The sequence below is a fragment of the Suillus discolor genome (assembly GCF_016758755.1).
Source record: "Suillus discolor strain FC423 chromosome Unknown F5147scaffold_134, whole genome shotgun sequence".
Classification (NCBI taxonomy): Eukaryota; Fungi; Basidiomycota; class Agaricomycetes; order Boletales; family Suillaceae; genus Suillus; species Suillus discolor.
In genome coordinates, this window is record NW_024541381.1 from 1 (window position 1) to 16,237 (window position 16,237).

At 43.6% G+C, this 16,237-nt stretch overlaps 5 protein-coding genes across 5 annotated transcripts; 4 read left to right on the forward strand and 1 right to left on the reverse strand.

Moving 5' to 3' along the window:
- Nucleotides 1–4,570: 4,570 nt before the first annotated feature.
- On the forward strand, nt 4,571–5,791 carry F5147DRAFT_525704 (uncharacterized protein; the record flags this gene model as incomplete). Its single annotated transcript, XM_041429983.1, has 5 exons — nt 4,571–4,762; nt 4,826–4,981; nt 5,032–5,189; nt 5,224–5,388; nt 5,458–5,791. Coding segments are annotated over 5 exons (1,005 nt in total), but the record flags the coding sequence as incomplete, so codon positions are not given.
- A 75-nt stretch (nt 5,792–5,866) lies between these two features.
- Nucleotides 5,867–6,962, forward strand: F5147DRAFT_588159 (uncharacterized protein; the record flags this gene model as incomplete). The annotated part of the gene is made up of 3 exons (XM_041432069.1): nt 5,867–6,108; nt 6,162–6,499; nt 6,547–6,962. The coding sequence occupies 3 exons, from the start codon at nt 5,867–5,869 to the stop codon at nt 6,960–6,962; spliced, it is 996 nt and encodes a 331-aa protein (XP_041285142.1).
- Nucleotides 6,963–7,563: 601 nt separating this feature from the next.
- F5147DRAFT_549315 (uncharacterized protein) lies at nt 7,564–7,785 on the forward strand (the record flags this gene model as incomplete). Its single annotated transcript, XM_041430382.1, has 1 exon — nt 7,564–7,785. A coding segment is annotated over one exon (222 nt), but the record flags the coding sequence as incomplete, so codon positions are not given.
- A 362-nt stretch (nt 7,786–8,147) lies between these two features.
- Nucleotides 8,148–9,681, reverse strand: F5147DRAFT_658995 (uncharacterized protein; the record flags this gene model as incomplete). The annotated part of the gene is made up of 8 exons (XM_041434531.1): nt 8,148–8,252; nt 8,311–8,364; nt 8,414–8,431; nt 8,457–8,513; nt 8,727–8,787; nt 9,075–9,201; nt 9,247–9,389; nt 9,599–9,681. The coding sequence occupies 8 exons, from the start codon at nt 9,679–9,681 to the stop codon at nt 8,148–8,150; spliced, it is 648 nt and encodes a 215-aa protein (XP_041285144.1).
- A 2,401-nt stretch (nt 9,682–12,082) lies between these two features.
- F5147DRAFT_658996 (uncharacterized protein) lies at nt 12,083–13,636 on the forward strand (the record flags this gene model as incomplete). The annotated part of the gene is made up of 4 exons (XM_041434532.1): nt 12,083–12,463; nt 12,739–12,891; nt 12,941–13,416; nt 13,537–13,636. The coding sequence occupies 4 exons, from the start codon at nt 12,083–12,085 to the stop codon at nt 13,634–13,636; spliced, it is 1,110 nt and encodes a 369-aa protein (XP_041285145.1).
- Nucleotides 13,637–16,237: the final 2,601 nt, after the last annotated feature.

Genomic DNA, 16,237 nt, shown 5'->3' on the forward strand with positions numbered 1-16,237 from the left:
GATCAATTTGCTATATCTTGCAATATCCATCTGCATCTGAACTGTCATGCAGGAATTTGAATGATAAAACGAATTTTCCAAATCTGCAAGAAGACCCACTGGGATTTTTATATGCCTTTATGAGTACATCAGCCAAGCGATCACACGCCATCACCAGATCAGTGTCTAGGTTGGGGGAAGGTATGACTGGGCCTCCTCCAGTCTTCTCTGCCTTGAATTTCTGTTTGGTATATTCCCCTGCTTCATAAGTCACAGTCAGGGCCCAAGTGCACCAGATGTTTATGCTATCAGGAGTGGAAGGGGAAGAACCGTTCATGCTGGATGTTAATCTTGGGAAATCAGACGCTGAATGCTGGATGTCCGGACTTTGGTATTAAAGGGGGTGGAGATAGAGAGGATCAGATAAGGGAGCCTGGGATAATTTTGGCTGTCAAAGATATATTATTATCCATTGCTCAATGAAATACTACCTGATTGGAAGTGTGCTGGTCATCAGATATTCATTTGTCGACTCCCGGGTCCCGGAACTCGGAAGTCGGTACAGTTGACCCAAATTTGGGTGGTCGGAACTTGGCATCTCGTAGGGCAACACAAGCTTCGCACCGCCATGTCAGGAGATCACCTGCTGCTCCGGGAACTCGGTAACTTTGATTTATTACCTCCTCTGAGTACGGTTGACTCACATTTTGGTGGTCAGAACTTGGCTTCTCATAGGGCAACACAAGCTTCGCACCCCCGGATTACATTCGCATCTTCGCACCCCGGATTCCACATTCTGCAAGACAACCTGTGCACCATCAAAGGCCATGTCAGGAGATCACCTGCTGCTCCAGGAACTTGGTAACTTTGATCTATTACCTCCTCTGATTTGGTTGATGTACAACTACCTCAGCTCCATCATGTCTACAATTATGATACACATGGGCCCACCCATCTATATTTTACACCACCCTTGGCCCACCCGTCTAATACAACATCCCATACAACACCCTCGGCCCACCCGTCTAATACAATATTTTATAATACCCTCGGCCCACCCGTCTAATTTAATATGTGTCTGGGCCCACCTGTGAATGTGATAACAAGTACCTACCCATCTATCTCATACACATCTACCTTAATACACTCATCTGCATAATATCCAACTACCTCGGCCCACCCGTCTACCTAATATTCATGTACATTGGCCCACTCATCTACTCTATATATTCCCTGCATGGGCCCACCCGCCTCCATCGGGAATAATTTGCCTCCCAGCCCATCTGTCACAGTCGAGGATATTTTTATCATGGGCCCATGGTCCGCTGGCCTGTATCATACGGGATATTATGCACGTCCGTTCCCTCGTATTATACGGAGATAGGTCACTGTAATATGTGTGTTCACGGGGAACTCAAAGTCAGCCTGCGAAACCATCTATCCCAATGTATGCTTACAAAAGTAACAGGAAGCCCATGCACGACACCAAGAGGAGCTCAAGCATCACATTGAACAAGGTTGTGAAGCACTTGATCCAACCAACTGTAAGCAGGTGTCGATATACAAACAATACTGCAGCATACTTGTGAGAGTTATGAACAGCGACTGGAGCAGTAAGAAGCAGAACTAATTAAGAATGCTGCCGAAGAGTTGGCACAATGAGAAACAGAACTAAATGAAAAGAATATCAAAGAGGTGAAGCAAGGAGACAGACTGACAGGGGGAATTGCTAACATCAGAATAGTCACAAGAATGTGACAGAATCATGCTTGCTGAGATGGAATGAAGTTTACAACTGGAAGTAGGGAAACTCAAGGCAAGCATCTGATAATATGGTGTGAGCATATATACTGAAAAGTCACTTTAGGCAGAAAAAGAGAGTGATTTTGTTAACATAGAGACAATTTTTGCAATGTGGTAGACAAGCAGAAGAGGAAACAGAAATGAACATAGATTCTGCCCCCAGGGACACTGGACAATGCAAAACACCCCAAAGGCCTTTGTCCGGCACACCATGCCTCAATGCAATCAAAAAGATCAAGAAGATATGTGGGACATTGTGTAGGACACACTTAGTATCAATCATAGTGGATGTGAGTACTAGACGTGGTGGGAGCTCGTTTTAACTTACACCACATAAGATTGTCCTGCAGAAGCAAGTCCAGAACAGTCACCCACAGTTGAGCAGGAGGCACCGTATCCATGACCTGGTGATACCTCCTCTATGTCAACCATGGAGAATGCAATCTCCAAAGGCATAGATAGAGGTGGTGTTGAGACAAATCCTAATTGATAAAGAGTTTCTGGCAACCATGAAGTGTAGTCCCTGATGGAGAAATACCAAGGATCAAGAAGTTTGGATGGAAAGGGCTACAGAACCAAGTCACAAAAGAGACTTCATTCTTGTAAGCCATCATCTTGCCTTTGATCTTGCAAATGGGTCTAAAACCCCCTGGAACGCAAAAGTTCTTCATCTCCTGTTCGAGGTATTGCAAGAGAGGTGCACTCAAGAGGAGTGGCCATTCCAAAGGCTGGATAGGTACTACGAAGTGCTAAAGGAGTGCTACAAGCAGCTGCACACCATGTGGAGAATCACACAGCCAAAGATCACAGAAAAGGGAGTATTGGAGACTGGAAAGGAGGTGGAGGAGAGGCTGGTGACAAGGAAAGATGAAACTCTCAAGAATGTTTGTTAATCAACTCGTAGGTGAAATGTATGTCTGCAGTCTCAAGGTCACCCTGATACCTAACACCTCCATAGAAATATGTCCAAAGAATGACTGTTCTCAACACCTGGGTGGCACCATTCATATTACTAATTAGTAATAGTACTGTGTACCTGTACTTGTTACTAATTCATAAGGATTATCTATCTGCTATGCTACCAGCAATAATACCAGCACTCATGAGTCCCTTGGGCGATTCTACCACCATAGCTGCCTACTATAATGGGAGGACTCTATCAGGTAAGTCTGAGCTTGTCGTCACTGCCGCAGCTAATGTAAAAATAGCCTTTGGTGCTGTCCATTCCCACCGCTATGCTTCTCGTAAGCTTCTGCTCATCGTCCACTACAATGAGCTCGTTCCTTCCCTTCTTCTACCCCCAATTTCCAACCAATTTTTAGTGGGATTTATGCAGTGTGTATTCACTGTCCTTCTGGACGTGCTCCCTCCCTCTCCCACGCTGCTGGACCCATGATCATTGTGCTATTTCGCTGGGTTACGAGGGATGCTCAGTGCGGGCCAGTCTTTACAGTGAGTTCCTTCTATAACCTCTGCTACTCAATGCCCACAGTGAGCTCACTCCTCAGCCTCTCCCGCCCTCATTTTCCATCCGGTCTTTTGCAGACCTCTTCTTCAGTATAGCTGGCAGCATACCAAGCACATCCACTGTCTCTACCGCGTGGTTGGACCCATTGTTGACACGCTGTCTCATTGGTTGAATGATGGACGACTTGGAATTAAAGCGCGACATGAAACACTTTCCCTTCAACATTGTTGACAAGGACAACACATGCCAATTTGTGAGTCAGACCTGTGAATGCTCAGCGCGGGTCGGTCTTCACAGTGAGTTCCTTCTGTAACCTCTGCTGCCCTCATTTCTCACCCTTTTCAGATGTTTCTCTTGTTTTCTGTGGTTAACGACCTTCTCATTGCTATAGTCAACAAGGTATGTGCTCTAATATACAATGTTCTCTAGTGCTATGTTGACCTACATGTGGTGCCAGAGGTCCTTGGGGTTCCCCGGGACATTATGTTCGTTTATCGACACCATTGCTGGTGTACTTGCTCCCACGCTCGAGCTTCAACATTGTCAGCATGCATTGCAAGCGTTCTAAGCTCTCAACTGTTGGCAAAGTTAAGGAGGCTGTTGTGCAGTCCACCGGTAATCTCAGAACTGTGTGCTCCAACCTTATGAAGTTGCGAGCCGATCACATAGCATTTGAGAGGGAGCAGGTCCAGAGTCAGCTAGGTGGGGTTTTTCCATTCTTTGACTATTTTGTTATTTTGCTCATTTGTCAAACAGCCACCGATATTACTGCAAGACAGCTCCTTGTTGAGGCTGCACTTGAGGTGGGCACTGCGAATGATGCGAACACCGACCCTCAGTATCTGGACCACCCTGACTACCCTGACATGGACTTTGATATGGGTCAAGAAGAAGACTATGTAGATGAGGAGGATGGGTCACAGGAGGAAGAAGATGAGGCAGTGTTGGAAGGAAATACCACGAGTACATATGAAGGTTCAGCGGTTGATGCTGCATGGGCTCACATCGTATATTGGTAAGTTTCCTTTTTTCATGGTTTTTACAAATAACGGTTTGTGCAGTTTGCAAGGTAGACATCGCCACCGCTGGCCACCGCGCAGTCGACTCCAGTGCAACCGTCATTGTCACAGTGCATGGATGTCTCAAATGCCAGCACTCGTTGCAAGCTACTTGCGCTGGAAGCACCATGAAGCCATGCCCACACTTAATGTCGAAGCTGGAACATTCATGTTCCATGTCAGCACAGTTGATATTCTAGGTACATTTTTTTCATGCCTAAGATCACAGTGCCACTCATAAAGTACAGCATCGATGTCTTTGATGTCAGTCCAGCAAGCTGCTGACGAATTGGCCAATGTGTCACTCATCAATATCGGACTCCTCAGGTGTTCCCCCATTCAGCCTAAAATCGCTGTGTCCCTTCAATGCCTTGAGTTATATCATCAAATCCACCGACACAAACCTTCCTTCAGTGTGCAGGCAATGGTCAAAGTACTCTGTGCCCTTCACAATGTATGTTTTTTGTGATGTGTAGCTATGTTTTATTAGGTTTCTACTATTAATATTGCATTCTAGTGCTCATATTTCCAAGCATTGCGGGATCAATTTGCCATCACTTTCGATGTCTATCTTGATATCTTATGGTGCGTTCAAGAATTAGCTAACACTGCATTGAAGTGTGATACTCCTCATTGGCGCATGCTTCACTTGTGCCCTGCATGTAACCACAAGGTAAATATTTATTGTTATTATATGATGGTGAGACATGAACCACACTACAGCAAGAGAATGAGCCGACCTTGATACCTGCGAGGATGGACAGCATGGATGGCAACAGCTCATTGAAATGGGTCGACAGCTCCGGACATGCTGATGAGCGCATCTTCAAAACATCATATTTGATACTTCCTGACGAAGTTGACATATTTAAGGATGATGTGTGACTGTGGCCAGGAACACTGAGCAGTCACTAGTAACACATCAGGAGGGGCTAGTCCTGCTGATATCTCAGAGACGGCATGCACTGACAATTGGAAGACCGCAAACACAATTTCTGACAACACTGTCAAAGTATTTGAGCAAACAGGTATTTTCATTAGTGCCTGTCGACACAGCATGGTCCAGACCTTGGTTGAGATGTGACGAAGCGGAGAACTGTGAGCCTTCTTCTAGCCCTTATTCATAATTTGATGTCAACAATTTTATAGTGCTAAATATGCTCTTGCAACAACAAATAAAGTTCTTGATGTTTATGGTTCGAACGGAGTAACAGGATATGACATCGGATGTTCCTATCAGAAGACCATTGATGCCAGCTCTATCTCTGTCAAGGCACACTCCAACCATCATCGCTTCATCATCAACTCATTTCATGGACATGCCCACAACTGCCATTGTCAACTTTGGTTCCATCCTTTATATCAACATGGCCTTGGCCTCGAGGACCTTGAAATGTGCGAGCGCGTATTCTCTGCGTCAAATGCCGTAGCTCCTGTCATCCACCACGCATCTTACTTTCACTGGCTTCAATTTATCGACCTCCACTTTCAGCAGTGGGATTCTGATCAGTACCTGGAGCTAAGTATGTTTTATTATATTGTTAATGTTCTTGAATTAATGATTGACTCTCAAATTCTAGGTAAATTTTTGTATAATAACTACAAGCAAGCGCTTGCCATAATCGATGACCTAAGTCCGGCTGCCGAGGAACTAAAATTAGTGCTGAATATCTCGGACGAAGACTTTGAGCGCTGGAATATGGAGGAGTTCAAATTTCTGGAGACCCTGACAGAGGAAACAGATGAGGACGTTGAGGCGATGACTTATGTGGAAGCATTACAATCACTTGCCAAAGCTGAGTAAGTCAGCATCTGTTAAATTTTAGATCATGCTGACACTTGTGTTATTTCAGAGCTGCATATGGCAGTGTCACGACGGTGCAATTTCTGACTTATACACCTGTAGATTTCACCCCTACTCACGGTCTCCAAAAAAACCAACAAGCCTTCGCGAGAGCTCGAGAAGCCAAATGCCATGCAGCTCATTGCAAGTTGGTTCTTGAAATGAACGTTGTTGATGATATCGAGCATCGCATGGGAATTACTGAAAGATGGCAGCCACAGGATATGAAATATCAGGAGGGTCTAGCATATCTCACCAACCGGCAATTCATTCGTGCGATTGAGCAGTTGCAGGGTCTTGTCGTTCAGAGGCTCTTTGAGTTGGCCAAAGCAAACATTGCTGGCACAGGTGTGTAATTTTCGTTTACTTGACATTATTCTAACAAAAACATGAAGGTTACAAACTTCGTCAACATATCTCGAATGCTATCACTCGCTGGTCAGCAGCCATCCGAAGAGCTCTCAAAAAATATAATCAACTTGCCATTGTTCAAACGCCGCCACGAGAAGTCATAGAATACAGCAAAGTGACATCATATGCTTGGCTTGGCGAGTTCGACCTCCTCAAGAATTCACGTCATTGCATACTTGAGAAGCCATGGGCGTCCAAAGGAAATCGTGAGGTCGCAAACAATTTCTTCAAAATTCAACGTGCTCATGAAGAAATTCAACGTCTCAATGTCGAGGTTGCACGACTATCTGCTTGGGTAGATGATGAAGATGCGCACTTGAAATCGACATTCAAATCATTGGTCGAATCAGATCCAACACTTTCGCACGAAATCTCTTGCATGTACGAGGAGCGCAGATGAGTGAATGAAGTGCATCACAGAAGGATTCAGGCTATTCGTGATCTCTCTGGTTACTGTGGATTGTGGGGCATAGAGATGAGAAGCATTGATGATCACAGAGGTGGAGATGCAGATGAGATGATGGAAGATTTAAGAGGTACTAGAAGTATTGAGGCTGACGAGGATGACGCACTTGGGGACAAGGCTGACCGTTTAGAAGCTTGTATGATTTAGTAGAGTACTGCATAGACAATTATATGCATGGATTAAAACATTGACTCATTCAAGGTGTGATTATTAGCGGTTCAGGTTTACATATGCATATACGGTTTGTGGCTAATGTAGTGCAGAAGTTCATTGATAGTGCGGATGCGCTCATGAGAGAGGGATTCTTTGAACAATTAAGAATGTTGAAGGTGTCTGCCATCGTTTGAAGAGCGAGTTGTGAGAGTGAGATGTGAGTCCGACTTAATTAAAAGTGGCAAGGAAGGCGCATAGTATATGCATTTGGTGCGTGACTGAGTACATATGATCAGTTTGTGTAGAAAAAACATCCAAAATGGCTTAGGTATGGCCTTACCATGGTGTGGTACTTTGCTATGGCCTGATGTGCAGTGCAGACAACATTTTGCAGAAGAACAATTTGACGTCAAAGAAGGTCCCAATGAACTATGACAACTATGAGAAGAATATTGTCGAAGTCTACGCAGTTGCAATCAACAGGTGGACTTACGAGAAGAGTGTGTGCAACCCTGGGAAAATCGGTCGTCAAGAACACCTTATCAAATTATTGGATGCACTGGTCAAGGGCGAGTGCTCCTGGGTTGTGCTGAGTGAAGATGAATTATCAGAACACATCCAAAACAACCACAAGCGTCAAGCGAGTGGTGAACAAGTCTACAAATCCCGTAAAGCTGCACAACAACATGAAACTGACAGCGCTAAGAGTGCCCAAATCATCTGTGACAGTGACTTGGAGAACAGCAAGGAAGACAGCAACTGAGCTGGGAGGAAGTAACATGGATGGTCTTGAAGGTTCACTGAATGATGCAGGTACTGCTGAGCAGGGGCTTCAAGTGACACATTAGGTGGCGCTGGGTAAATAGCACTTTTATTATCATTGAATATATGCTATACAAGGGCAAAGGACATATAAAAAATCAGCGAGAAACGAGCATGGTACAGCAGAACAAGCTTACCGAGGACTCAGTGCGATGCATGCTGACAATGTTGAAGCTCGAGCGTGGGAGCAAGTACACCAGCAATGGTGTCGATAAATGAACATAATGTCCCGGGGAACCCCAAGGACCTCTGGCACCACATGTAGGTCAACATAGCACTAGAGAACATTGTATATTAGAGCACATACCTTGTTGACTATAGCAATGAGAAGGTCGTTAACCACAGAAAACAAGAGAAACATCTGAAAAGAGTGAGAAATGAGGGCAGCAGAGGTTACAGAAGGAACTCACTGTGAAGACCGACCCGCGCTGAGCATTCACAGGTCTGACTCACAGATTGGCATGTGTTGTCCTTGTCAACAATGTTGAAGGGAAAGTGTTTCATGTCGCGCTTTAATTCCAAGTCGTCCATCATTCAACCAATGAGACAGCAGTGTCAACAATGGGTCCAACCATGCGGTAGAGACAGTGGATGTGCTTGGTATGCTGCCAGCTATACTGAAGAAGAGGTCTGCAAAAGACCGGATGGAAAATGAGGGTGGGAGAGGCTGAGGAGTGAGCTCACTGTGGGCATTGAGTAGCAGAGGTTATAGAAGGAACTCACTGTAAAGACTGGCCCGCACTGAGCATCCCTCGTAACCCAGCGAAATGGCGGGTTCATCGCCCTTGTCAACAATGTTGAAGGGAAAGTGTTTCATGTCGCGCTTTAATTCCAAGGCATCCATCGTTCAACCAACGAGACAGCATGTCAATAATGGGTCCAACCATGCGGTAGAGATACGGTATGCTGCCAGCTAAATTTGAGAAAGAGGTCTGCAAAAGACCAGATGGAAAACGAGGGCGGGAGAGGCTGAGGAGTGAGCTCACTGTGGGCCTTGAGTAGCACAATGATCATGGGTCCAGCAGCATGGGAGAGGGAGGGAGCACATCCAGAAGGACAGTGAATACACACTGCATAAATCCCACTAAAAATTGGTTGGAAATCGGGGGTAGAAGAAGGGAAGGAACGAGCTCATTGTAGTGGACGATGAGCAGAAGCTTACGAGAAGCATAGCGGTGGGAATGGACAGCACCAAAGGCTATTTTTACATTAGCTGCAGCAGTGATGACAAGCTCAGACTTACCTGATAGAGTCCTCCCATTATAGTAGGCAGCTATGGCGGTAGAATCACCCAAGGGACTCATGAGTGCTGGTATTATTGCTGGTAGCATAGCAGATAGATAATCCTTATGAATTAGTAACAAGTACAGGTACACAGTACTATTACTAATTAGTAATATGAATGGTGCCACCCAGGTGACCTATCACACACATTATTTCCGGATTTCTGGATCCGGCCGACTTCTATCTATCGTCCAGATCCGACCTGCGTCTATCTTCCGTGCCTTATCCCTTTGTACGTTCCTTCTCCAGTTAGACTATGCTCATTTTCCGTACCTTATTTCATTTCCGCCTTTATTTTCCTATGTACTTACTCCCAGCCCACTGGCACTATCGGTGAAGGGATTTGCACAGGGATGTCTTGATCAGACATGCCATTTTGATCTTGTTCAGACATCTTGATTGTACCTCCCAATCAAAGTGGCAAATGTAGTGCTATCAGGCTCCATAGGCAGAGCAAATTGTTCACATTGGGCTCTGTAATAGTTGTTGGATCACTTGAGCCCTCCTGAACCACTTATAATCAGGGTGCAGGCACTGAGAACTTGAAGTGTAGCATAAAGCAGCTTTGGAGTATTGTTAATTACCTCCAGCGAGAGCCATCAGTACATCTATAGGAATAGAATGGCAAAGACATAGTGCATACAGTCTGCACAGAAACCCGCTTCCCTGTCAAATAATACTGTTGACTCTGGAGAATGGTAACAGTAATCTGTGCCACTCCTGGCACCAGTGGTACCAAATTCTGACTGGGATAGTCTGGGTGATATGGCACAGGGAAGGGGTCATACACCACATATGTATCATCTAGTGCACCCATCAACTCACTGCTGTCTCCTGTGCCTGCTCCAATCACATGGTTGTGCGAGTATCTGGCATGTTAGAAGTGCTATGGGTGGGCGACGAGCAAGATATTATATCAAATGATTTTCGCAACTTCAAGGAAAGTGAATGAAACAAAGCAACAGTATAAACTGTCGGTTGCAATAAAAGCAGGTAGAGTTGAGTGGAGCAATTTTGGACAATAGTCCAAATAATTGTTTGGCGGCAGTACTACTGATTCCAAAGCATCAAATGGTTAAGGATGGTCACTATTGAGGCAACAGTACCTGAAACCACTTCCCCGAGTGCAATTAATTTATTGAACATGGCAAAAGATTAAAGAGATAAGTCTATGGGCAGCTCAGCTGTACATACAGCTAAGTTGTTAAAGGAGACAACAAGCAGAGGGCAGGCAGCTCAATTATGACTTGTTTGTGACTATTATGGTCGTCTATACTGAATGCACAACAATGACAAACAACTATCGCGGTCTCAGGCATTACAATGAGTTCTCTTCTTGGTCCTACAGGTGCGATGGTCTTATGGATCTGCATAGTAGTGCTGGACCATATGTAAATTCGTGATAGAGCGTCCTGAAAGTTATCGCATTTGTGTAGTCAATATCTGCCTCATCAATGCATCAATGCATCAATACACTTAATTAATTAATCCTAACCTAAGGCACAAAAAGAGTCACAATTTAGCCACTTTGTGTAAATGTATTTCAGGTTTTCAATGTCAACTTGCTCAAGTGCTCAACGGTGCATACTGTTGAGGCTCAAGCACTCAATGGAATACTATTGAGCAGCATGCTCTGCTTGGGCATGACAGAACAGTCATGGGATCAAAGATAAACTCATATGTGAGAGCCCTATTTTCAACACTTCATCCACAAGCCTCCTTCCAGAGAGTTAAGCATCTAGAAACTTAAGTCCAAGGGGTTTTAAGGGGTTTCACTGGGATTTGGGTCAAACATTCTGCATTCGCACACACTTGAATTTATTATCTTCATCAGTGATCTATGATAACAGTACTCTTTGGAACTTCGTGGATACTTCAACTTCCCCACAACTTCCCATGCATTTTCAGACAGTTTTCAGACAGTAGAGCTTGGGGTCATGCTTGCGTCGCTACCAGCAGGCCCTAGGAACACAGATGTCATCTCCATGAACAAATCCGAACTCAATCACTTGATCACTAATAAAGCCAACGACAATGAAATTACCAATAGCCTCAGCCATGTGTTACCCCTCATCTTTACATCATTTTGAACACCATTACCTGTAGTGAATGCCCTTGAAAAGGCAGATAGAGCGCCTCTCTATGACTTTACCACTAAAATGTGGCACATGCCTGTCATGGTGGGTCAGACAATTGAGAACCGCTTCGTGATGTTTCTCAATACCCTCAGCAAAGCTCTTCTCAAATTCTTGCCTGGACAAGTTCCCCTGCTAATATGGCACAGTTCACACTCTACAAGACCAGTTGGCAACAATCTTGTTGTGTCAGACAAGGTGGACCTACAGTGGAACAGTATGCTCATAGTTGCTAAGCTGAGTTCCATTGCATATATCTCTGCAGAGCACGCTGGAAGGACACTTGACATGAAGGCCTGGCTTATGTTGAAAGACCAGCTGTGGAGGCATTTCATGCTCCTTCTCTCATTTTTGGATGATTGTCATGAACTTTATGTGCACTTGTATGACTACTCAGGCAGCATCATCACCCCACCAGTCAACATAGACTGGAAACCTGATACTTTTATATACATCATAGCATGTATCGTGTTCGGACATTGTACCTGCATAGGATTTAACCACACAATCATAATCAATCCAAATATGATACCAGAGGTGTCTGAAATGTTTTGGGCTCGGAACATCAAGAAAATTCCCCAGTGAAGAAACAAGGTGGTTGTCAATGACCCCTTTGAATCCAGCACATCATCTGTACTACTCCCTACTATAGAGCCGTACATGACACCTTTTAACTCGCATCCTGTGTATTTTTCGCCCTCTGCCAATGAAAACAAGTCATTGTTACCCTCGCTACCACCCCACATCATTTCCACTGTGCTCACAGATGAGCCTGTGATAGACTCCAAGCAGCCAAAAACTACTCCCCATCTGTCATACCAGAGTGATAGCAATGCACCAATAGGAAAGATCATTGTGAACAACCACAAATACATTTTGCTAAAGGTTCTATTCTCCTGTCAAGGACTTCTAGGCCAAGGAACCATGTGTTACTTAGCTAGTAGTGATGATGAGGAGTACATCATTAAGGATTATTGGGTGAAAGGCAACAGTGATGCTATCTTAAACAAGGTGAAGATGCTAGAAGAAATGAAGAGTGTCGTCAGTATTCCGAGACTTGTCGAATACTAGCTCATTCAGGCAGAGGAGGGCCAACCCAATGAGACACAAAGATATCACAACAAAATTGAAAACAGCACAGTTGGCACATACCATACACATGTTCATCTTGTCTTGCAATCTCGGGCTTGTCCTTTGTACATGTTTCAAAGCAAGAAGGAACTTCTCAGAGTTTTACACAACATTGTGCTTAGTGAGCTGACTGTATTGATCACATGTGGTCTTTATCAGCTAATCCCTCTATTAAAGTTTAACAGTGCACGGTAGAAACACATCAAATTTTGCACAGAGACTGCAATCTGAATAACATCATGATAGAAGATTGTGAAGGCAACAGTTGGGGGCCATTGATAGACTGGGAGTTCACTTTGTATATTACATCAGATAATACGTACCCTACCAGCGGAACAGTAAGCGACCTACACTAACTGGAGGGGTGGTATCTTGACATATGTTCAGGGAATGATACCATTTATGTCCATCGACCTTCTTGATCAGATGGGCAAAATACAACTGCAAAGCCAGGTGGGAGCAGCAGATTGCAAGGAGGCCTCACTCTCTGTCCCCGTCAAGATAGAAGGGATCAAACATTTCTACCATGATAACCTTGAAGCTCTATTTTACGTCTTTGTCTGGGTCTGTATCGCACTCAAGGGGCCAGCCAACACAAGGCACCAACTTAATCCCTTGAAGAGCCATCCCAAGGGCTCGATGGTTTGGCTACCGGAAGAATGGCATGGCACACAATTGGATATAGCAACTTGTGCCAAGAAAAAGTCATACTTCTTTTCTGAGTATCCACAGAAATTGCACCTATCTGAACAATTTGATCCCTATTTCAAGGATCTTGTTCCCCTCGCAGAGGAGTGGTACAACATCCTTCATAAGAAGAGATTGGAAAGAAAGAAGGCAGAGTTCAAGAATACAAAGGTGAAGTAACTCCACTTTAATGAGGTATCTAATCTGCTGGAAACACACCTTACCATGCTTTCAGATGATGAAAGGGGACCTCAATTTGTAGTATCTCAACTGGATTTGCATGAGTCACTGCATAGGCTGAACAAATCATTCAGGGACCAAGATATACCAGTACCACCAAACCCCACAGGAGAGGACAGAGAGGACAGGGAGAAGGATAGGGAAGATCCGAGTTGACATCATATTTGAAGAGTCAAAGCATTGAAGGACACCTGTGCGGATGTGGCCAGTGGTGGAGGGCGGGCAGCTTAACAGTTCAGATCAAGCTTGTTACATCTTGTTTAATTAAGGACTAAATGGGTCTGCAAATTGCACACATAAGTATCAATGTAATTGCAGATAATCAAAGTTCTTGGGAGGCTCGCTAAACCAATCAGGTGATCAACTTAGCCAGAGCTTTTTATGTGTACCTCCAATTGCTTTGTCTAGGATTTGCTGCCTAGATTCAGAACTGTGGTCTGAAGTACAAATAACTTTGCCTAGATTGTACGTTCTAGGCCCTGAGATGAACTGGATAGATAGGTTTTGTTTGACCAAGGCACGAGTTGGTCAAATAGGCACAAGTAGTAGAGACACAAGGGGGTCTCTGAAATATCACATTGACCAAAGACTGGTTGGTCAAATAGGCGCAAATAGTACTGGTGAGACAATGGTCTCAAGAATAATCACATTGACCAAGGCACGAGTTGGTCAAATACACAGTAAACAGGAGAGACAACAGTCTCTAATATCACATTGACCAAAGACTGGTTGGTCAAACATACAGTAATGTACATCTCTTATCGTAAGAAACTTGTATTCTCAAGGAATACATTTCCCTGCACTTGTTCTGCTATAAGTGGGAGATCTTGACAAGTGAGATGTCTTTTTCAACTGAGGGGTTTCTCTGAGAAGGAAATTTCCTAGAAGAGGGATCTCTATTTTTTGCGGGCAGAATGGGCTCTCCTTATATACATTTTGTGTGGGAAAGTAATGTAGGTTTGCAAACAATAAAAATAAAGAGAGAACCAATCAGAATATTAGGTGAAACCCAATAAAAGTATAAAATCCAAATAAAAGATGGAGCAATGACATCAGAGATGACATCATAGTGGAGCTAGAGTGGAGCTAGAACATTCTAGAGCCTATGACATCATTATGACTTCATACATTACATCATAATTTCCAACAGAATAGCCCAGAACCTTCTGTGGAGCTATATGACATCATACTCAGAAAAGATATTTTCTGGAGTATCTGGTAAGTCATAGCATCCTAAATAAAATGAAATGAAAGAACAATGCTAGAGAAAACAAAATAGAAACAATAATAAAAATACAATATGCAAGACACAGGCTTTTTAGATAGGTTTTTGTTAGGCTTTGAACTTTTCTCAATGGTTTTCTCTACCCAATGTGAATAAGCCAAAGGCAAGGCAATACCTTAACCTTTATTTCAATTCTCATATTAACTAGGTCATTCTGTGATTCCCATTTCACATATGACTTTTTCTTCTTCTGTATAAAACTTGAAATATAGGACCCCAAGGTTTAATACCAAGGTATGAGGTGACTAGTCTGAGGACTATGCTAACAGACATAATATTTTGAGGTTATTCCTAGTAGTAGTTTATGTCCATGCATGATTCCTGTATCATGCAGGACAGTGGGTAGTGATAAAATGGAAGTCCTGGCATTAGATGGCTCGTGAGATCTCATGTGTTTGATTGTGAATGTACGTAGTTGGGTGTCCATATTACGCTTCAAGAAAACATTAGACTACCCTAGGATCAGTGGAAATTGGTCAAGTTTTATTTTTATTAAACATACTGCCTCCTTGTTCTGATTCAGGGGGAACAAAGGATTACTTGACCCAAGGGCGGCAATTGAATGAGAAGCTCATTTGAACCAAAAGACAAGACTTCTCCACTGATATCAGATATGAACTAGGACATGAAGGTTGACAAGCTTAAGCCACTAAGTAAATTTTTGGATGCCTTAATTCTCCATTAGCATGAGCACTCAGTGGTATGTACCGCTAAGTTGAAAAAGAATGCCATCGCTGTCACAACAACAGATCTAGGATAGTGACAGACATAACCTGGCAGCTTAATTGTTAGTGATTGTTTTCGTGGCTGTGTTTTCATCACATTCATGTCTTGTCAGATAGTTATATATGACAAGCTAGAGTTTGAATCACACCACTAATGATGATAGTTCATAAATACGACAGTAGTAGAAACATAAGGCACATCACACATTAATCTTGCTGTAAAGGTATCAGCTGCGATTATATCAATAACTTGAATGTCAAACCCACTGTAGATGGCATTCTGATCTTGCCTGCAGCCATCTCAATCAGCTTCTGCCTGGCATGACTTGACATATACTTCAGGTGTGACATAATCATGTCATTCACTGGCCATAGGTTGATGTATTTGCCAAGCTCTGGGAATTTGCAGGCAGCCTGATATCTCGTGAGATCCAAGTTAGCAATTACAGTTGAGACCATTTACCTTAATACGCACAATCTTCAAAAGCACATCACTTTGTGCAGAAGTGCACTTTGTCATTTCAAGGTGGTTGTTGATTAGTTGATGCGTTAACTTCTGAGAGATCTTGAGTTACTTTGCAATGGAAATGAGCATATTGCAAACCTTGAACTTTGTGTATGCTTTTGGACTCCAATTCAATGCCTCATAGAGCATATATCCCCCACGTTGAACCTAACTGCAATTAGTCATCTTTTTCCTTCAGTCTCAGTGTGTTCAGTTGAATGTGCACACCGCCAAATCCAACG